The sequence below is a fragment of the Strix aluco genome, chromosome 3, assembly GCF_031877795.1.
Source record: "Strix aluco isolate bStrAlu1 chromosome 3, bStrAlu1.hap1, whole genome shotgun sequence".
NCBI lineage: Eukaryota > Metazoa > Chordata > Aves > Strigiformes > Strigidae > Strix > Strix aluco.
The window spans coordinates 41,047,611-41,063,490 of NC_133933.1; the positions used below are offsets into that span (position 1 = coordinate 41,047,611).

At 38.5% G+C, this 15,880-nt stretch overlaps 1 protein-coding gene across 5 annotated transcripts in view; it reads left to right on the top strand.

Moving 5' to 3' along the window:
- Positions 1 to 15,880, top strand: part of HEATR5B (HEAT repeat containing 5B) — a 61,286-nt gene that overhangs the window by 39,380 nt on the left and 6,026 nt on the right. For 4 of the 5 annotated variants that reach the window (XM_074818261.1, XM_074818264.1, XM_074818262.1 and 1 more), the window contains 8 exons: positions 121 to 300; positions 1,597 to 1,834; positions 2,480 to 2,740; positions 3,669 to 3,796; positions 3,983 to 4,127; positions 9,060 to 9,329; positions 11,610 to 11,834; positions 14,379 to 14,530. In XM_074818261.1, the coding sequence (XP_074674362.1) occupies positions 121 to 300; positions 1,597 to 1,834; positions 2,480 to 2,740; positions 3,669 to 3,796; positions 3,983 to 4,127; positions 9,060 to 9,329; positions 11,610 to 11,834; positions 14,379 to 14,530 (1,599 nt within the window). Of the gene's footprint in view, positions 1 to 120; positions 301 to 1,596; positions 1,835 to 2,479; positions 2,741 to 3,668; positions 3,797 to 3,982; positions 4,128 to 9,059; positions 9,330 to 11,609; positions 11,835 to 14,378; positions 14,531 to 15,634; positions 15,699 to 15,880 lie in introns of those variants that run through there. The other variant, XM_074818265.1, reaches the window with a different exon arrangement.

Genomic DNA, 15,880 nt, shown 5'->3' on the forward strand with positions numbered 1-15,880 from the left:
ATAAGTTTTTTGTGGTGGTTGTTTTGTTTTTTTTTTCTTACAGATTTTTTTTGTTTGTTTCATTTATAAGGTTGTTGGGTTTTTTGCTAGTTTAGAATGATTGTAAATTTTATTGTCTAGGTATGTAGCGCTTGGATAGGAAGTGGGGTTGTAAGTGACCTGAATGATCTCCGCCGAGTTCACAACCTTCTTGTCTCTTCCCTGGATAAAGTGCAAGCAGGAAAAGGATCTTCTAGCCAGCTTTACCGAGAGAGTGCGACTACTATGGAAAAACTTGCAGTTCTGAAAGCATGGGCCGAGGTAAACATTGACCGTTAAATCTTTAAAAGTTTGAAAAGATTTTGCAGTGTAATAGCAGCCTCACATCTCACTGGCCGTTCAGCCAGTGAGCCTTGCACCTGCCCTTCTCCTTACCTGTTGCAATTCCACTCCTGGGATGCTTTCATCTCTGTATTCATCTCTGTTCCTTTTTCTGCAATTCTGTTGATCCATATTTACAGTGAGGCTTCATTGTTCTTTGTTTTATTGTACTTTTCTGGATTAAAGTATATACTCGTACCCTATCAGATTTTGATTTTCCTCCCATCTTATTGCTCTTAAAGAAAAAAAACAACCTTAAAATATGTTCTGGTAAAATATTGCAGTTAATTAACTAGGAGTTTGTCAAAGTGTTCATAATAAATTACAGGTTTAATGTAGATCTTGTTAGGGAACAGCTGGAATACCAGAAATCTTCAACCATTTACAAACAACACTTAGCACTACTTAGTTTGCCTTGCTTCCTGAAGCGTTACTTGCATGCTATAGAGCTCTACATATAATTGCACAAATGGTACTTTGGTTTCTCTTAGTGTAGTACTTAAAGGTTTGCGAGGTCTTTTTATTAAATTTTCTTGGAAGTTGCATTTGAAATTACAGAGGAAAGTATTAACATTTCAGCTGTGTAATGTTAATCACCCCATACTGTAATTTTCAGCTTTGATACAAAGCATCTGTTGTGTGAAGACACATATTTCTATTCTATTTCTTTTCTAAAAATGCATATTTTTGCTGTATTTTTCTGATATTTGTGTTTATTCCCATATTTATCTTTGAAAATCCTTTTATCCTCTCATAGCATCTATCAAAGGCAAATATAGAAATGTTCTTATATTCATGTAACACATTTAAAGCCATTTTCATGTCCATACGATACCTAATCTGCTCCCATGAAATGACAATTGCTCTATCTAGTAGCTGTTAATGTAGGGCAAAGAAATCTTTGCAATAAGGATGCATTGATTTAATGAAATCAGTTACTTAAATCAATATATTTATGTAGAGCAGCAGTAATTGACACTTTTTTAGGAAAAAAGTGTGTAGCCAGATTGTTTTAGGTCAGTGCCGTTTATGCCCCTAAGTGTTATATAGTAGTAGAAATAAAAGAAAAAATATTTAAATAAAACATAATTGTATTGCAGATCTCTTTTTCACAGTCCTTTTCTGGTGAGTCATCTGTGTATAGAATCTGTTACTTTCACATGGGAAAGGCTGCTGCTTTTTTCTTTCTAGGATCTCACAGCATGTACTTTCATATCTGTTTTTTTTTTTTTCTAGGTGTACGTTGTTGCCATGAAAATTAAGAAGGAAGCAGAGACTAAACCAAAGCGTGTTTTAAAGAGCACAGAGGAGGATGAGGATGATTTTGGTACTGTAGATGAATTGCCACCGGACAGTTTGATAACACTTGTACAACCTGAGCTGCCTGCACTTAGCCGTCTCTGGTTAGCTGCACTGAAAGATTATGCTCTTTTAACTTTACCAGCTGAATTTGCTACCCAGCTTCCACCAGATGGTAAGCACTGGAATTTTTGTGTTGTTGTGAAAAACAGGAATAAACCCTTAGTTGAGACTTCAAATTTAGTCTATAAATTATTTGGCAGGCATGTGTTTCTATGCAAGTGATAAATTTCTGCTTATATATAATAGGAACGTATGCTTGAAGTTTGAGTGTGCTTTTTTCCTTCAACCTGCACTGAAGATATTCTTTATCTGAATCAGAGACAACATTAAAAACACATCTTTGTAGAATTAAGAATACTTCTACACCTCTAATACTTTGATACCAAATGCAAAAAGGTGTTTACAGTAAGAAAAACATAGTCCTTGAGATTAGAGCGGATACTGTCTTACAATATTTTACTGAGTTAAGAATGAGTGATCTATATGAAAAAATGCTGCAAGATCTGGTGACTTTGCCTGCCGTTCTTGCTCTCTGCTTGCTGTTCCATCCCAGCCATTGCACTTTCTTATGAGAGGTACTAATACTGCGCCTTCACAAGGAGAACTGGGATGCTCTGTCACTAACAAGGATTACATCTGAATATGTACATGATCAAACACACCCAGAGTAAATAAGCTAATAAATTTAGAGTATGAGGTTTTTGTCTGTTATTTGCAGAGAATTTCAGAATTTACCTTTGCTTTGCTAATTTAACAGGGGGAGCATTTTACACTCCAGAAACAATTGATACAGCTAGACTGCATTACCGAAACTCCTGGGCTCCCATACTGCATGCAGTGGCACTTTGGCTAAACAGTACAGGATTTAATGCTTCAGAGTCAACAGAAGAGACTGCTGCAGCAATGCCCAACTCACAGAAACGTGCTACATCAGTTACGTTAAACCAGGCACCTGGAACTCCACCTACCACTAAATCTTTACTAGAGATAAACAAAGATCGAATGCACTTAATTTTGGGTAAGAGTTACAAGTTTAGAGTTCAGTAGTAGCACATTATGGTACAAAATGGTATGGGAATAAGAAAAGATACTTTGCTTGAAATCTGGGAAGTTTAAAATGCATCACATGTCTGGACAGTAATGTTTTGAAATATCTTTGTCTCCTCCTCTCCGTATCTTTGCCTTCCGTGTTCTTTATCGCTTTGATAGGGTATTTGTTGGTGTGATTATTGTGATTTTTATAGACAAGTTTTATGTCTAGTTTATTTACGTAATTGCATAGAAAGAGTAGGAACTGTTCTACACTGTAATATAATCTGGATGATACAAAATGTTATGCTTCAAAGACACAAAAGCTGTAAGGTTAATTAAAATACACACCCTCATAAAAACCCAGTTCAGTAGAGACTTTTGCATCAGATTTTCATCTGTGAGTAGCACTCACTGTTTCCTTTTGTTGTTATCTAACAGCTTTAAGAGGTGGATGTGATCACTTATTCAGAGGAATGCCAACACTTTGCTGAGATATACAGATATTTAAAACTAGAATTAGGTTTGTAATTTTTGAGGCTTATCTTCATCTCCATTATCTTTATATTTGAAAGAGTTCAATAAAATATAACTCAGTTTACAATTAAAGGATTCAGAAGTCTGACTTTAGATCTTTAGAGCTAAGTGTGGATTTCCATTCAGTAATGTAAGTTGCTTGCTGTCACTGTTTATTATTTTTCCTGCCAAATTTTGGGAAAGACATGGTGCGCAAGAGAAAGTGAATACAATTCTACTATTTCTAATACATAAACTCTCCCTTTAAAGGAAGAGGAATTGAGAAAAACATGTGTCTTTCTGAAGTTGTTAAGAACCTGCTATACTTATAAATAAATTTTTAAAAGAAAACTTGATTTTCTGATGAGGTGAACATTCTTTTTAATTATTGCTCTTTTCAGGTGTTAGTATACAGTTTCTGTGTTCCCCACGACCTGAAGAGCCTGTTGAGCATGTTACATCTTGTTTACAAGCACTTCATACTTTATTGGATTCCCCTTGTGCTAGGATCCATATTGCAGAGGATCAGGTACTGTGTGAGTGTGTTGTGACAATCAGTTTTTTCTAGGTCTTGGTCTTTCATCTGTGATGATTACAAAAGATGTAATTATTTTTGTGTAAGAAACGTATTTGCCCATTATATGCAAGTGACATAACAATTAGGAATTATTAAGTTGTAATTAATTTTTCTGGTTTGGATTTTGTTTTACTGTAGCTCCTTGGTGTTGAACTCTTGAGTGTGCTTCACCGACTCCTCCTGACCTGGGATCCTCCTTCAGTCCAGCTACTGGTTACAGGAGTTGTCCAGCAGATAGTAAAAGCAGCTCAAGATTATTTGCAGGAAAAGAGGAACACCCTAAGTAAGATTTTGAAAACACGGCTTGCTTTGCAGAGTAAATAAGCAACAGGTTTTCATATTGGGAAAGGAACTCGAGTACATCAGAGTATGGTTACACTGAGGAGGAAGATGTTGTATATTCCACAGATACTTTTAATGTATTCATGATCTTACCTTTTGATTTCTTAACTTTTATAACATGTAATTTTTCTTCCTCTGATCATTTTAGTGGCTATTCTTTTCATGTTATGGTTTTCCTTCATTTTTCTTGAATATGAGTGATGAAAATTATACCCAGCACACCACTTAAGGTCTTAACCAATACCTTGTTCAGTTTCATTAATGTTTCTCTATTGACTGCCTCCTTAGCACTTAATTTACCTTTTTTCTGAAGTTTAATGGTTCAACCCCCAATGTAGTGACTTGTGGTGTGTCTCTGGCACAACTGGTATTTCTGAGGTGAGTGAACTGCTACTGGAACAAGTGTGAAGAGTTGCCTGCCCAGGAGATCTTGCCAGGAAGTGGAGCAGACTTGGATCTGGGTTCTTACTTCACTGATGTTCAGGGCGTGTCAGCATCCAGGAGCTCTGGGAACAGGGTGTGCAAACAGGAGCCAGGCAGTTGGCATGGAAGGGCATGCTCATGCAGCCCAGAAGTGCTACTCAAGACAGTACAAGACTGCTAGAGTCAGCATAATGATGGCAGTGGCATACAGCAAGACACAGTCTGCTGACTGAGGAACAATCACCTTTGGCACATCAGAGGTCTAATGACCTGGCTTGAAATTCAGATGAAAGTCCTCATGTGACTGTCCTCCAGGTGCTTGTCTGTGCAGCCATGGCTGGAGGTGACACTAGTCTCACCTGTGAGATGTGAAGGAAATGCATGTGAGGGTGAGCAGACTGCATAGTGTCAGGAAAGGAAAATGGACGAATGATGTGTTCTTCCCAGAGATCCTGTGGGTTCAGGAGCCCAAGCTCCATGTGTCACAGAAGGAGGGACAGCCATAGGCTATGCTGGGATGCAGCCCTGGAGGATGAGACTTGCATGAAGGTGGAGGCTGCAAGGCTGTGACTTCCAGCAACAATGGGCTTTATCTCCGGACATCCAGTTAAAGAACATCAGAGAGATCTGACAAGAGGAAAAGAGGAACAAACTGTCTGGGTAGGTAGCTTGGGCCAGCCATCCCTCTTTGACAGGTCAGAACTGATACCGCTAAGAGGAAGTGAAGGGTGATATCAGTCAGGAACTCTCGTTTGCCACAGACTGCCTGATCAAGAAGAGGAGGTGGGTGAAGCCATATTAAGCCAACTGGAAGAAGTCTTCCAATCACAAGCTATGGGAGTCTCATGAAGACTTTTGCCATCCAGACATGTGCTGGAAGGGCAACATTAGGATGCTAACAATCTGAAGCTTTCAGAAGCATATGAGGCACGTTTTTTTTCACTCCAGATGCTGGACAGTCCAAAATAAGGGAGGTGCTCAGTGGATCTGCACCTCACTAGTACAGAAGAAATGGTTATGAAGGTTAATGGTAGCTGTGGCTGTAGCAGCCATGAGATACTGGAGTTCATGATCCTGAGGGAAAAGAAGAAAGCAAGTAGCTGAGCAAAAGCTTTGGCCTGACTTAGCAGGCTCGGGCTTGTGCAGGGAGCTTTCAGACAAGATCTTGTGGTAAGCTTCCCAGAAGGGCAAAAGAAAGAGAGATGGTTCATCTCTGGTGACAAGAAATAGCTCATCTAAAAGTGTAGTGTGCCAAGCAGGCATGGCAGGAGGCTGACTTGGCTGAATGGGAACTTCTGACTGAGCTCAAACGTGACAAAGAAGTGTATGGATGGTGGAAGTGGGGGCAGACTGCCCAGGAAGACTATTGAAGATGTCTACTCAGGTACGGAGGAGTGGAATTAGGAAAGCCATGATTTGGCTGGAGCTGAGACTGCTGATAAATGTCAGGTGTGGCAGGAAGGGCTTTTTATAGATAGTTGGTAGCAAAAAGACCAAGGAAATTTGGACCTGCTGAATGGATTGGGTTATCTAATGATGAAACACATTGAAGGAAAAATGGAGGCACTGTTATCTTCTTTGCTTAGTCCTCCTGTGTCTCTGACTAGTGAGCAAGTTTAGGGGTGAGAATTGCTACCTATGGTAGATGGGCATCAACTTAGGGACTGCTTAAGTAAAAGCTGGACATAGGCTGGGACCAAATGGGATGCATCTGAGGGAGCTGGCTGATTACATGCTAAGGCTGCTGCAGTCATTTTTGAAAAGCTGTGGTGCTCAAGGAAGCTTTCCAATGAATGGCAAAAAGTAGATGCTGTGTCTTAACTTACAGTAAGTAAAGACTTAAGGTGAATTTTGGGATACTACGTGCCAGTAAGTCTGCTGTGTGTGTTGAAAGATTTTGGAGTAAATTCCCTTGGAAAGCACTTCTGAGTACATGAAGTAGAAGAATGTGATTTGAAATAATGAGCACAGACTTACCAAGGACAAATAATGCGTAATCACCCTCTGTGATGAAATAACTGGCTTTAGAAGAAGAGGGAGTGGTGAATGTTGTTTACCTTGACTTTTGCAAGGCCTTTGACTCAGCACTCCATAGTATCATTGTAAACTGGAGAGATATGGGCTGAAAAGTAGGAGAGTGAGTGGCTGGACTGCTGTGCTTGAATGGAGTTTGGTGATTCAAGTCTAACTGGCAGCTGGTTGCAATTGGTGTTCCTTAGAGTTCAGTGTAGGGTCTGCTGCTGTTACACATCGTCATTAACAACCTGGATGATAGGACAGAATGCACCCTCAGCAAATTTGTGGATGATACCAAATTGTGCAAGTGGTGGATATACTGGAGGGCAGTGCTGCCTATCAGAGGAATCTCAAGCTGCAGGACTGAGAACCTGCTGAAGTTCAGCAAAGACAAGTGCAGAATTCTGCATTTCATGTGGAATAGCCCTGTGCATTGGTATAGGCTGGGGGCTGACAGGCTGGATAGCAGATTTGCTGGATAACAGGTTGAATGTGAATCTGTGGTGTGACTACGCAATGATTGAAGACTGTTAACTGGGCTGCATTAGAAAAGCATGACGAGTAGATTAAGGGATATGATTGTCATTTCAACTTGAGATTGTGAAGATGCATCTGGAGCAGTGTCTAGTTTTGTTCCCCCTTCCCCCTCATCCTGAATAAGAGAAATGTTGACAAACTGAAGGAAGTCCAGTGGAGGTTCACTAAGCTGCTTAGGGAGGTGAAGTATGTGACACATGAGAAGAGGCTGAGAGATGAACTTGTTTAGCCTTCAGAAGAGAGGGTTAATATGGGATAGAATAGCAATCCCCCTTCTTAAAGGGGATTTAAAGAGAAGACCAATCCATACTCTTCTGAAAGGCATGTGGTGGAAGGAAAAGAGGCAACGACACAAGTTGCAGCAATGGAAATCCAGATGGGATACAAAGAAAAAATTTGTCACCATGGGAGTGGTGAAGCAGTAGAACAGGTACCCAGGGATGTTGTGACATCGCCATGCTTGGAGATATTCAAAACTGGACCAGCCCTGAGCAACGTGCTCTAGCTTTCAAGTTGGCCCTGTTTTGAACAGGAGATTGGACTTGGATGAATTATGGAGGTCCCCTTCAATTTAAATTTTTCTGAGATTCTTTGATGAGTTGATATACCTAAATACTGTTCCTCTACTTGGCCTTTACTGGGCTTTAGTAAAAGTAATTCTTTCTTCTTTTATCCCTGCTTCTTCTGGTATGGTACTTCAGCTTCTGATGTTTTGCTTAGGCTTTCCACCAGCATATTATTTCTACTTTATGTAACAATATCCTTGATAAGGGTATTAGCATCAATCTGAAAACTACTTTCCGAGGTACCTTCAGTAACCTCTTCCTTTAAACAGAGCATCTTCCTGTTCAGTCATCCCTTTATTATTTCTTTAAAAAAATCTCACATTGGATGTATTGTTTCCATCGTTGACAGATAAATCAGTTTCCAGGTGTCAACCTGGCAAATAGTTCATTGATATCTGGTTAGGTTACGTCTGCCATGTTTGCTTTTACCTGAAAGTGGTAAAGTAAAACCCAAAGAATATTTTCTTACTAAGGAAAACTACCATATTAGTCTGGCACAACATACTGTTGAGAAAAAAACCCAACTGTTAGCTTTAGCCCGTTTTCCCCATAAAAACAGAGAGAGGATTTTGCTGGAACTTGAAGAACCAGCACAGCTAAAAATGCAAGCTCTGTTCCTTCATATGAATAAATGGAATTGTTTACTGAGGCCCAGTAAGTTGCATTTTTCAAATCGGTGAATGTGATAACACTAACAATCATTTAAATTCATAGGAGCTCCATAGGGGTAGTTCAGGCCAGCTTTGACTTACTGAATCTTTGTTGCTGTTTAATGGGAGAAGGAAAGACTGCAGCTGGCCAAGCTGCCATTCAAAAGAGAGACTTTTGAACTGAATGCACTGAAATCATGAACTCAGACATAGAATCCTACAATGCTTTTCTGTTCTCTTATTTCATAATCAATTTAGGCTGAAATAAGATTTTTGTCAGGGTGGAACATTTAATTAATAGCCATTAAATTAAAATACTGTCATGCCTATTTATTTGGCAGTCATTGCTGTTAATTTTACAATCAGTTTTAACAGAAGCAAAAATAATTACTGCATTTTTATTTTGTGTAAGAATTACTACTTTTCCTAGTTGTAGATAGATTTTTAATAAGTATCATTGCAATCACAATACTTCTAAAGCATTCTAAACCTCTTAAAAGTCATTCTAAAACCTTTAGTTTGACATGAGCCATGTTTGTCATATCTTACTGTGAAGCAACTTCTTGATTAGTTTAACTCTTCTTTTTTTTTTTTTTTTTTTTTTAAAAGAGTGTTTCATGTAATCTTTGGTATGGGATCTTTCTTAACTATCTCCTCAGACATTTCTTTACTTTTTTTCAGATGAAGATGATACTGAGGAAAAAGAAAATCCTCTTGCTTTAGGAGAGGGAGGTGAGAGTGGTGGTCTTGTGCCTGGAAAATCTCTAGTCTTTGCAGCTATGGAATTGCTCATGTTTATCCTAGTACGGCACATGCCCCATCTGAGTTCAAAAGTGTCAGATTCTCCAAGTCACATTGCTGCCAAATCCCACCTCTCTGAGGAAAGTGCTCGTCTTGTGGCTGCCACTGTTACTATACTGTCTGACCTGCCTTCCCTGTGTTCTCCAGCAGGTAAGGTATTGTAACAAAACATGTATGAGTGGTTACTGTAGGGGAAGGGCAGTGAGCATATGATGCTAAAAGCAAACTGTAAATATATTTTTATGGGATACTTTAAGGGTCATCTGCTGAAAAGTATGTTTAGGTTCTAAAATAAATTAAGAATTCAGGCAACATAAATTCAGAGAGCAACATAAAGGAAATTGTTTGATTTTAAATTTGCATGTGTGCTCCAAGTTTGCTGAGGAAATGAGCTCTATATTACTACAACTTAATTGTTTTTTTTCCCTTTTTTCATGATTTTGAAACTTTTTGGCCAATTTTAATTATTTTATAAAAGAACATAGACATCTTGGAGATAATTAAATTCATGAGAAGTTCATGAAAAGCAGCAGCTGTATGAAAAGAGAATCCTACTGAGGAAAAAAACCAGCACATTTCAGCTGTGGTACACTTGATTTTGCAGCCGTTGGCTGTCAGTCATCCCAAATGTGACTCTAAACTAAATGGAGCTTTCTTCTGCCCAGGGAGACTGTCACAAAGGATATCTGTAAACTAGGGTAATGGCACTGAGTGGAGTTCAGGGGTAAAGGACATAATTGCATGGGAAGCTAAGCTCTTTGAGCTTTGCTTTTCAGAGAAAAAATTGTTTAAGAGTTGTCTTGTCAATCTCTAGGAATTTTCACACACTGATGTAGATAAGACATTTTAGAGGTTGGTCCTTTAATGACTTGCAGTTTGGTCCCTGAAATGCATGGTAAATAACATATTTGGACAAAGTCATGCTCAGAACACAACATGGGCTGTCTTCAAACAGACAATGTGTGTCTTACAATTCTTAAAAAATAGTAGATTTTGAGCTGATCTGGAGTCCTGCACTGTTTATATTTGATTCCTGGTTCTTTTTCCTTTCTCCCTTTTTTGGTGGAGGGAGTGGGGGAGGGTGGGCAAAAAGAGTGACATACTACTTTCATGTTGACTGGAGTGAAGGCATGACTCCCAGCATTTGGCAAGTGGCCAGTGAAAGTAGCTTGGTACTATTGTTAGTCTACAGAGACTGCTAGAGTAGATTTTTTTTTTTATTCATCCAGAAGATGTAGCCACTGATGACTGTAGGGAGGGGGGGACAGTACATGCACAAACATATGTGTTAATTGTGCCTTTGGATGTAAGGGAAACTGCAAACAAAGAGAATTCATCACTTTCTGTGATTGAGTGGGTTTTTTATATTTCTTCCTCTTTCTTTTAAAACATGAGCATCTTGCAGTCTCATTGGACAAGATACTGGGCAATCTGATCTAGAGGAACTGCTGCTTTGAAAAAGGGGATTGGACTAGATGACCTCCAGCAGTCCCTTCCTGTTATAATCATTCTACTCAGCATATTTATCCTCACAGCATTTCCAGAAATAGGAAAATGGTGGGATTTGTGTTTCCACAAATGAGGGAATATGAGGCATAGAAAAAATATGGAAAGAGACTTGACCATCTGAAATGAGCTGTAGATTGGTATTACATGCCTAAACCCAATAGCACCCTTCTTTCAGTACTACAGGGGCTTAAAGTCTGCATGTGTTACTGAAACTCCTTCTAAGTAAGTTCCCATGTGTCTAAAGCTAGGTTATGTGTTACCTGACCAGTATTCTTGAGTATGCCTAACTTGCATCTGCAGGACTGGCTGCACCAAACATAGGTGTTGATTTCTGCAGAAAAGCAATGCAGTAGGAGGAGGATCATTTTGTCTCCTTTGTCCAACAGCCAGATGGCTACAGCTTTTGCCCAGGATATGAAACACCCAGATAACTTCCTTACTTTGCTTCTGGGGCTTGTACCACACACCAGCTTCCTTGGAAAGTGCCATAACTTACTTTGGATATCTGTTTCCAGACCTGTTGTTGTTGTTTACTTTATAGGACCCTAGCGATTTGCAGATCCTGCTTTAAGACATTTAACAATCTGGATGTGTTCAATATGATATGTACCATGTATCACATGCTATGTAGGGCAAAACTTTAATAGCTGAATCATCATTCCTGAATTGACAGCAACATTTTAAGTGTTAGCTTGTGTGACTTGTGTTATGATGCGCTTCAGTAGTATTGATGAATGAATTTGGTGATAAAAATATTGAATGGCATGTATTACTTGTTACCTGAATTGCAGTTTATCTTGGTGACTCCTTTGTCTCCTAGCCATATATATATCCATATTGGGAAAGTTAAAGAGGTTATCTACCAAACACGTTGGAATGAACTTCAGAAATTCTATTTTGTATTTTTTTTTTTTTTTTTAGGATGTATGACAATCTTACCCACTATCCTATTTCTGATTACAAGAGTATTGAAAGAAACAGCAGTAAAATCAGCAGATAATCAGGTCCCACCTCCTGTCAGTGCAGCCCTTCAAGGGATAAAAACTATTGTTACTCTTCCAACAGTCAAGACTGATGAAACTCAGAAACAATGGACCGGTCTTATCCGCAGCACTCTGGCATCTATCTTGGAATACTCTCAACCTGGTAAGTGGTTTCCCAGTGCAGGAGAGTTAAAATTAGAGAACTGACTTTTGGTGTAATGAAAAGGCAAGTATTGTATCTGTCTATAATTTAATAGGCTTCATGTCTGAGGGTTGGGGATTAAAAGTGGTGATGAATTGCTTGTAAAATTGAAATGGGAAAAAGACCTGAGTGCATGGACCATAACTAATCGGTTACTTAATAGGTTGTGTTGAAGACAAGCACAGCATTGGCTTTAAGAAAATATGGTTACATCTCCGGAGTTCCCATCCCAGACTTGTTCTTGTTGGTCTGTTTTCTTTGACACTATTGATCATAACCTCCTGTTAGAAATTTTGCCTTTTGCAACTCACCTTGCAGCCCCCCTTCTCTCAGGTCCTTTCTGTAGGGTATTTTTCTGTACTAGTTCAGACTTTCCTCTTCCATTTTGAATCCCATTATGATGTGATTATTTCATGCTTTAGATTTTCCTCAGGCTGACCTTACCAGTATTCATAGTTTCAAATAATGACTTGTTTCTGGAACATGGAAATCTACCTTCTGATATCAATTGGTCTTCTTGACATCTGCTGAATGTCTTGGAAGTGAAATCTAAATGACTTCCAAGCTGAATTCACTTCACTTCCTGGACTATGCCTCAATTTCTGTGACTACTGGCAACTCTAGACATGTTGGCAAGGCCTGAGCAAACTATCATTTCCACCCCTCCTTTCTTCTTTCCACAGAATAGGTGCTAGCTTAAAGAAAAGGAGATTTTACTTGCCAAAACGGGGTTTGCAGGGGAACTGATTTCTTTACCTAAACTGTAATTGTTCAGTATTATACATTGACTTGACACCTCGATGAATTAAACCTCAAGAAAAATGGCAATCAGTGTATCTTTTAAGTGTTTGCTGACACGATTCATAGTCTTAATGACAGTGAGTGTTAAAGAGAGTGAGTGTGAAGACAGTAAGGGATAACTGTGGCAAGGTTCATACTGGAGCAGGATATTCACAGTATTGTTACAAGCTTTCAGTAGTGAGAAAAAAATCCTACCTCTGCCAAAAAAAATCTGTTACCCACCAGCAGGATGTCTGCTGTGTCTCTTTAGAGAACTGCAGACTACTTCTCTTGGTTCACATTCATACTTTGCCTTGCCCTTCAAAAACCAAAAAAGATGTATAGTCTCAGCTGCATAGTTAGCAAAAGAGAGACACAAAGATTTGCCATTTGCATAATGGTAGTTCAGCCAAAAAACATCCCATTACATCCCCAAGGAGCCATTTACAGAGACTGAAGAGAGGCCTGAATGGAGTTACTCATGTGAGAGATAAGGAGCGAGTAGGTAATTGCAAATGATCCTGAAAATTTCTGAAGGAGAAGAATCAGTAGATTTGTTAACCAAGTCAAACTTCTAGTTTGATTTGTCACATCAGCTCTTGTCTTCCAGCCTTTTGTTACTGTAAAGATTTCCCAGTCCCTCTTTCCAGAAATGTTACTGGCTTTAGGCTTTTTTGCAGACTTCAGAAATCTTTCTTGGTTCCTTGCAAGAGTGTATGTTTACCTTTTCCTTTCCAGTCTTCTGTGGAGTGGGACGCATCACACACACAAGAATCAAAGCAAGGTCTACTAAGTACAATTTCAAGCCTCGTAATTCAATAAAATTTAAACAAATTTAAAATGTAATTTTTTTTTTTTTTTTAAATTGTCACTTAAAATGCTTGGAGTAGTTTTTTGAGGTGAGGTTTCACATCCTGGCTAAGCCAATTGAGTGACTAGCTGATGTGTAAAGGGCAGTCATGCTGTTTTTCTTTTTGCTGACTATGTATCTGCTGTTTCTTTCTGCCTCTCAAGGGAGAGCAGGACCAATCTGGCCAACAAAACCAGCAGAACAGTACTTTTTACATTTATAGTAATAATTATATGTAAATATTTTTTTCCTGTTGATGTAAATTCATGAATGGGATCTGTGAAGACAGAGCTTGTGCATGGAAAAAAGGATGAGAATGGCAAAACCAGACTATTTGAAAAGCAGGAGAGGTTAAAGTACAACTGTTCTTACTGGTGACTGGTAGCTGTCAGATCAGCTAGTCTGTGATGTGAAACCTCATGTTAGTAAAAGTTGTTGCTGTGCTGCATATCGTTTTCTCACTCTGCTGTATTAGCTGAAGAGAATAAATTAAAAGAAAAAGTGAGGTATATTTTTAATGGGGAAAGAATCTAAAAAATACATTTTTCCTCTCTTGTTTACGCACTGAAAAAAAATATTACTTGATCAGAAAAAGTGTGGGTAATGTTTTTTCCTTGATATTTAAGTTTCAGAAAGTTTGACTGACTTTGTTAAAACAACTATTAGAATAGACTTGCACAGCTTTTTGTCAGTCATAGTCATGAATGGTAAAGTGATTCTGTAATAAGTAGATGCATGTTTGTATGCAGTTGCAAATAATTTCAAGTACATTTATTTCCTCTTTGTAAGTTTATCTGTGTGCACTGGCTTTTACTAAATAAATTCTAAACCCCTTTTGGAGTAAGCAAACCGTGTTTGTTTTTTTTGTTTTTCAGAAGCCACTAAGCCTGTTCTTGATGAAGTAAGCATACTTACAGCTATTGCTCTCTTCCTTTGGTCAGCAAGCACTGAAATAATTGGAGTGCAGTCTTTACAAAATGGATGTATGAACAGATTTAAAAGTGCATTAAATTCCTGCGATCCTTGGGTAAGATTGTGTTACAGAAATGTGAATGATACATAGCTAAGAAAAACTAATTGTGTTATATTTACTGTATTTCCTGAGTGCTTTGTGATGCCTTTACTTGAGAGACAGGTACTGCTTGTCAAAATAACTAGAATTTTCAACAGTGCATTATAGAAACTCTTTAGTGAGCAAAACAACCCAAACTAAGTGCTTCTAGATAATGTGTGTTCATGGCCTTGTGCCAGGTTTTTGACTTGCAGCTTTTTAAAAGGAAAAAAACCTTTGATATGTGAAACTTCAGCAAATGAAAAGTTTGGTTACCAGAGAGTGGTGACATTTTCTACATTAATGCTGATCTTTTATAATACAAACTAAACCTCTTTTTCTGTAGATAAAATTGCAGCCCACGTTTCTGATGAATTTTATATTTGTTTGTGCAAAACCTGTGCTTATTCTACATGTTCATACAAAACCCAGTTTGAGTGCAAAAATGTAATCTTATGGTCACCATCAGAACATCTACAGATAGTGAATCATCTGTCTCCTGATTTCACTTTTTCCCCTTTGGTTTGTCTTTATAAATTATCTTCTAAATTATTTTCTCACTAAAGAGGGAAGCTAAAAAGTTGTAGACTGACTTTGTTCAAGCAAGCTAATGCACTGTATAGTTAAGCTTAACTGTTCCAGCCATGCATACATCAGTTTGTTTGAGTGGGCATACAAATCTGCAGGTGGGAGCTAAAGAGAAAAATCTATAGTGTTTCCACAAGTGAGCACTGCAGAGATTACTGAGAAGAAAAACATGCAAAAAATGCTGATGTGTCTAGGATCACATTGAGGCATTTAAAATCCTGTTTAGATTAATAATTCTCTGCAGCAGGGCTGGTGTTTTTGAGCATGGACATAAAATTCAGTTGGTTCTGAAGCCTGACTCCAGGTGGAAAGCTACTTAAAATTTTAGTGTGTGAATGGAAATGGCAGTTGTATTAAGCAGAAACTCTTTTGTCATACTCTCTCTCAGCTCTGTATAAACACATGAACAGTGAGAGAAGTACATCTTTGCCCACCACCCTGCTGGAAAGCTGTCAGGGAGCTGGAACTTACCACTATTTTTGTAATTCACAGAGAACGCTTTGACAGCAGACGGATTGTGTCCACTCTCCTTGCTGATGTGCAGAACGTATACTCTGTAATACTTATTGTGTGTTCATTCTATTTTTTAAATATAAAACACTCATTGTTGGGGTCAGTAACTAGACACCTGTTTGTAATAAAAGCATTATACTGATTGTACTAAAAGCATTGAATCAAGTATGGAAAAAACTCCTAAAGAAATACCACTGCCTCATAGGATATACAGGAGTATTTTTG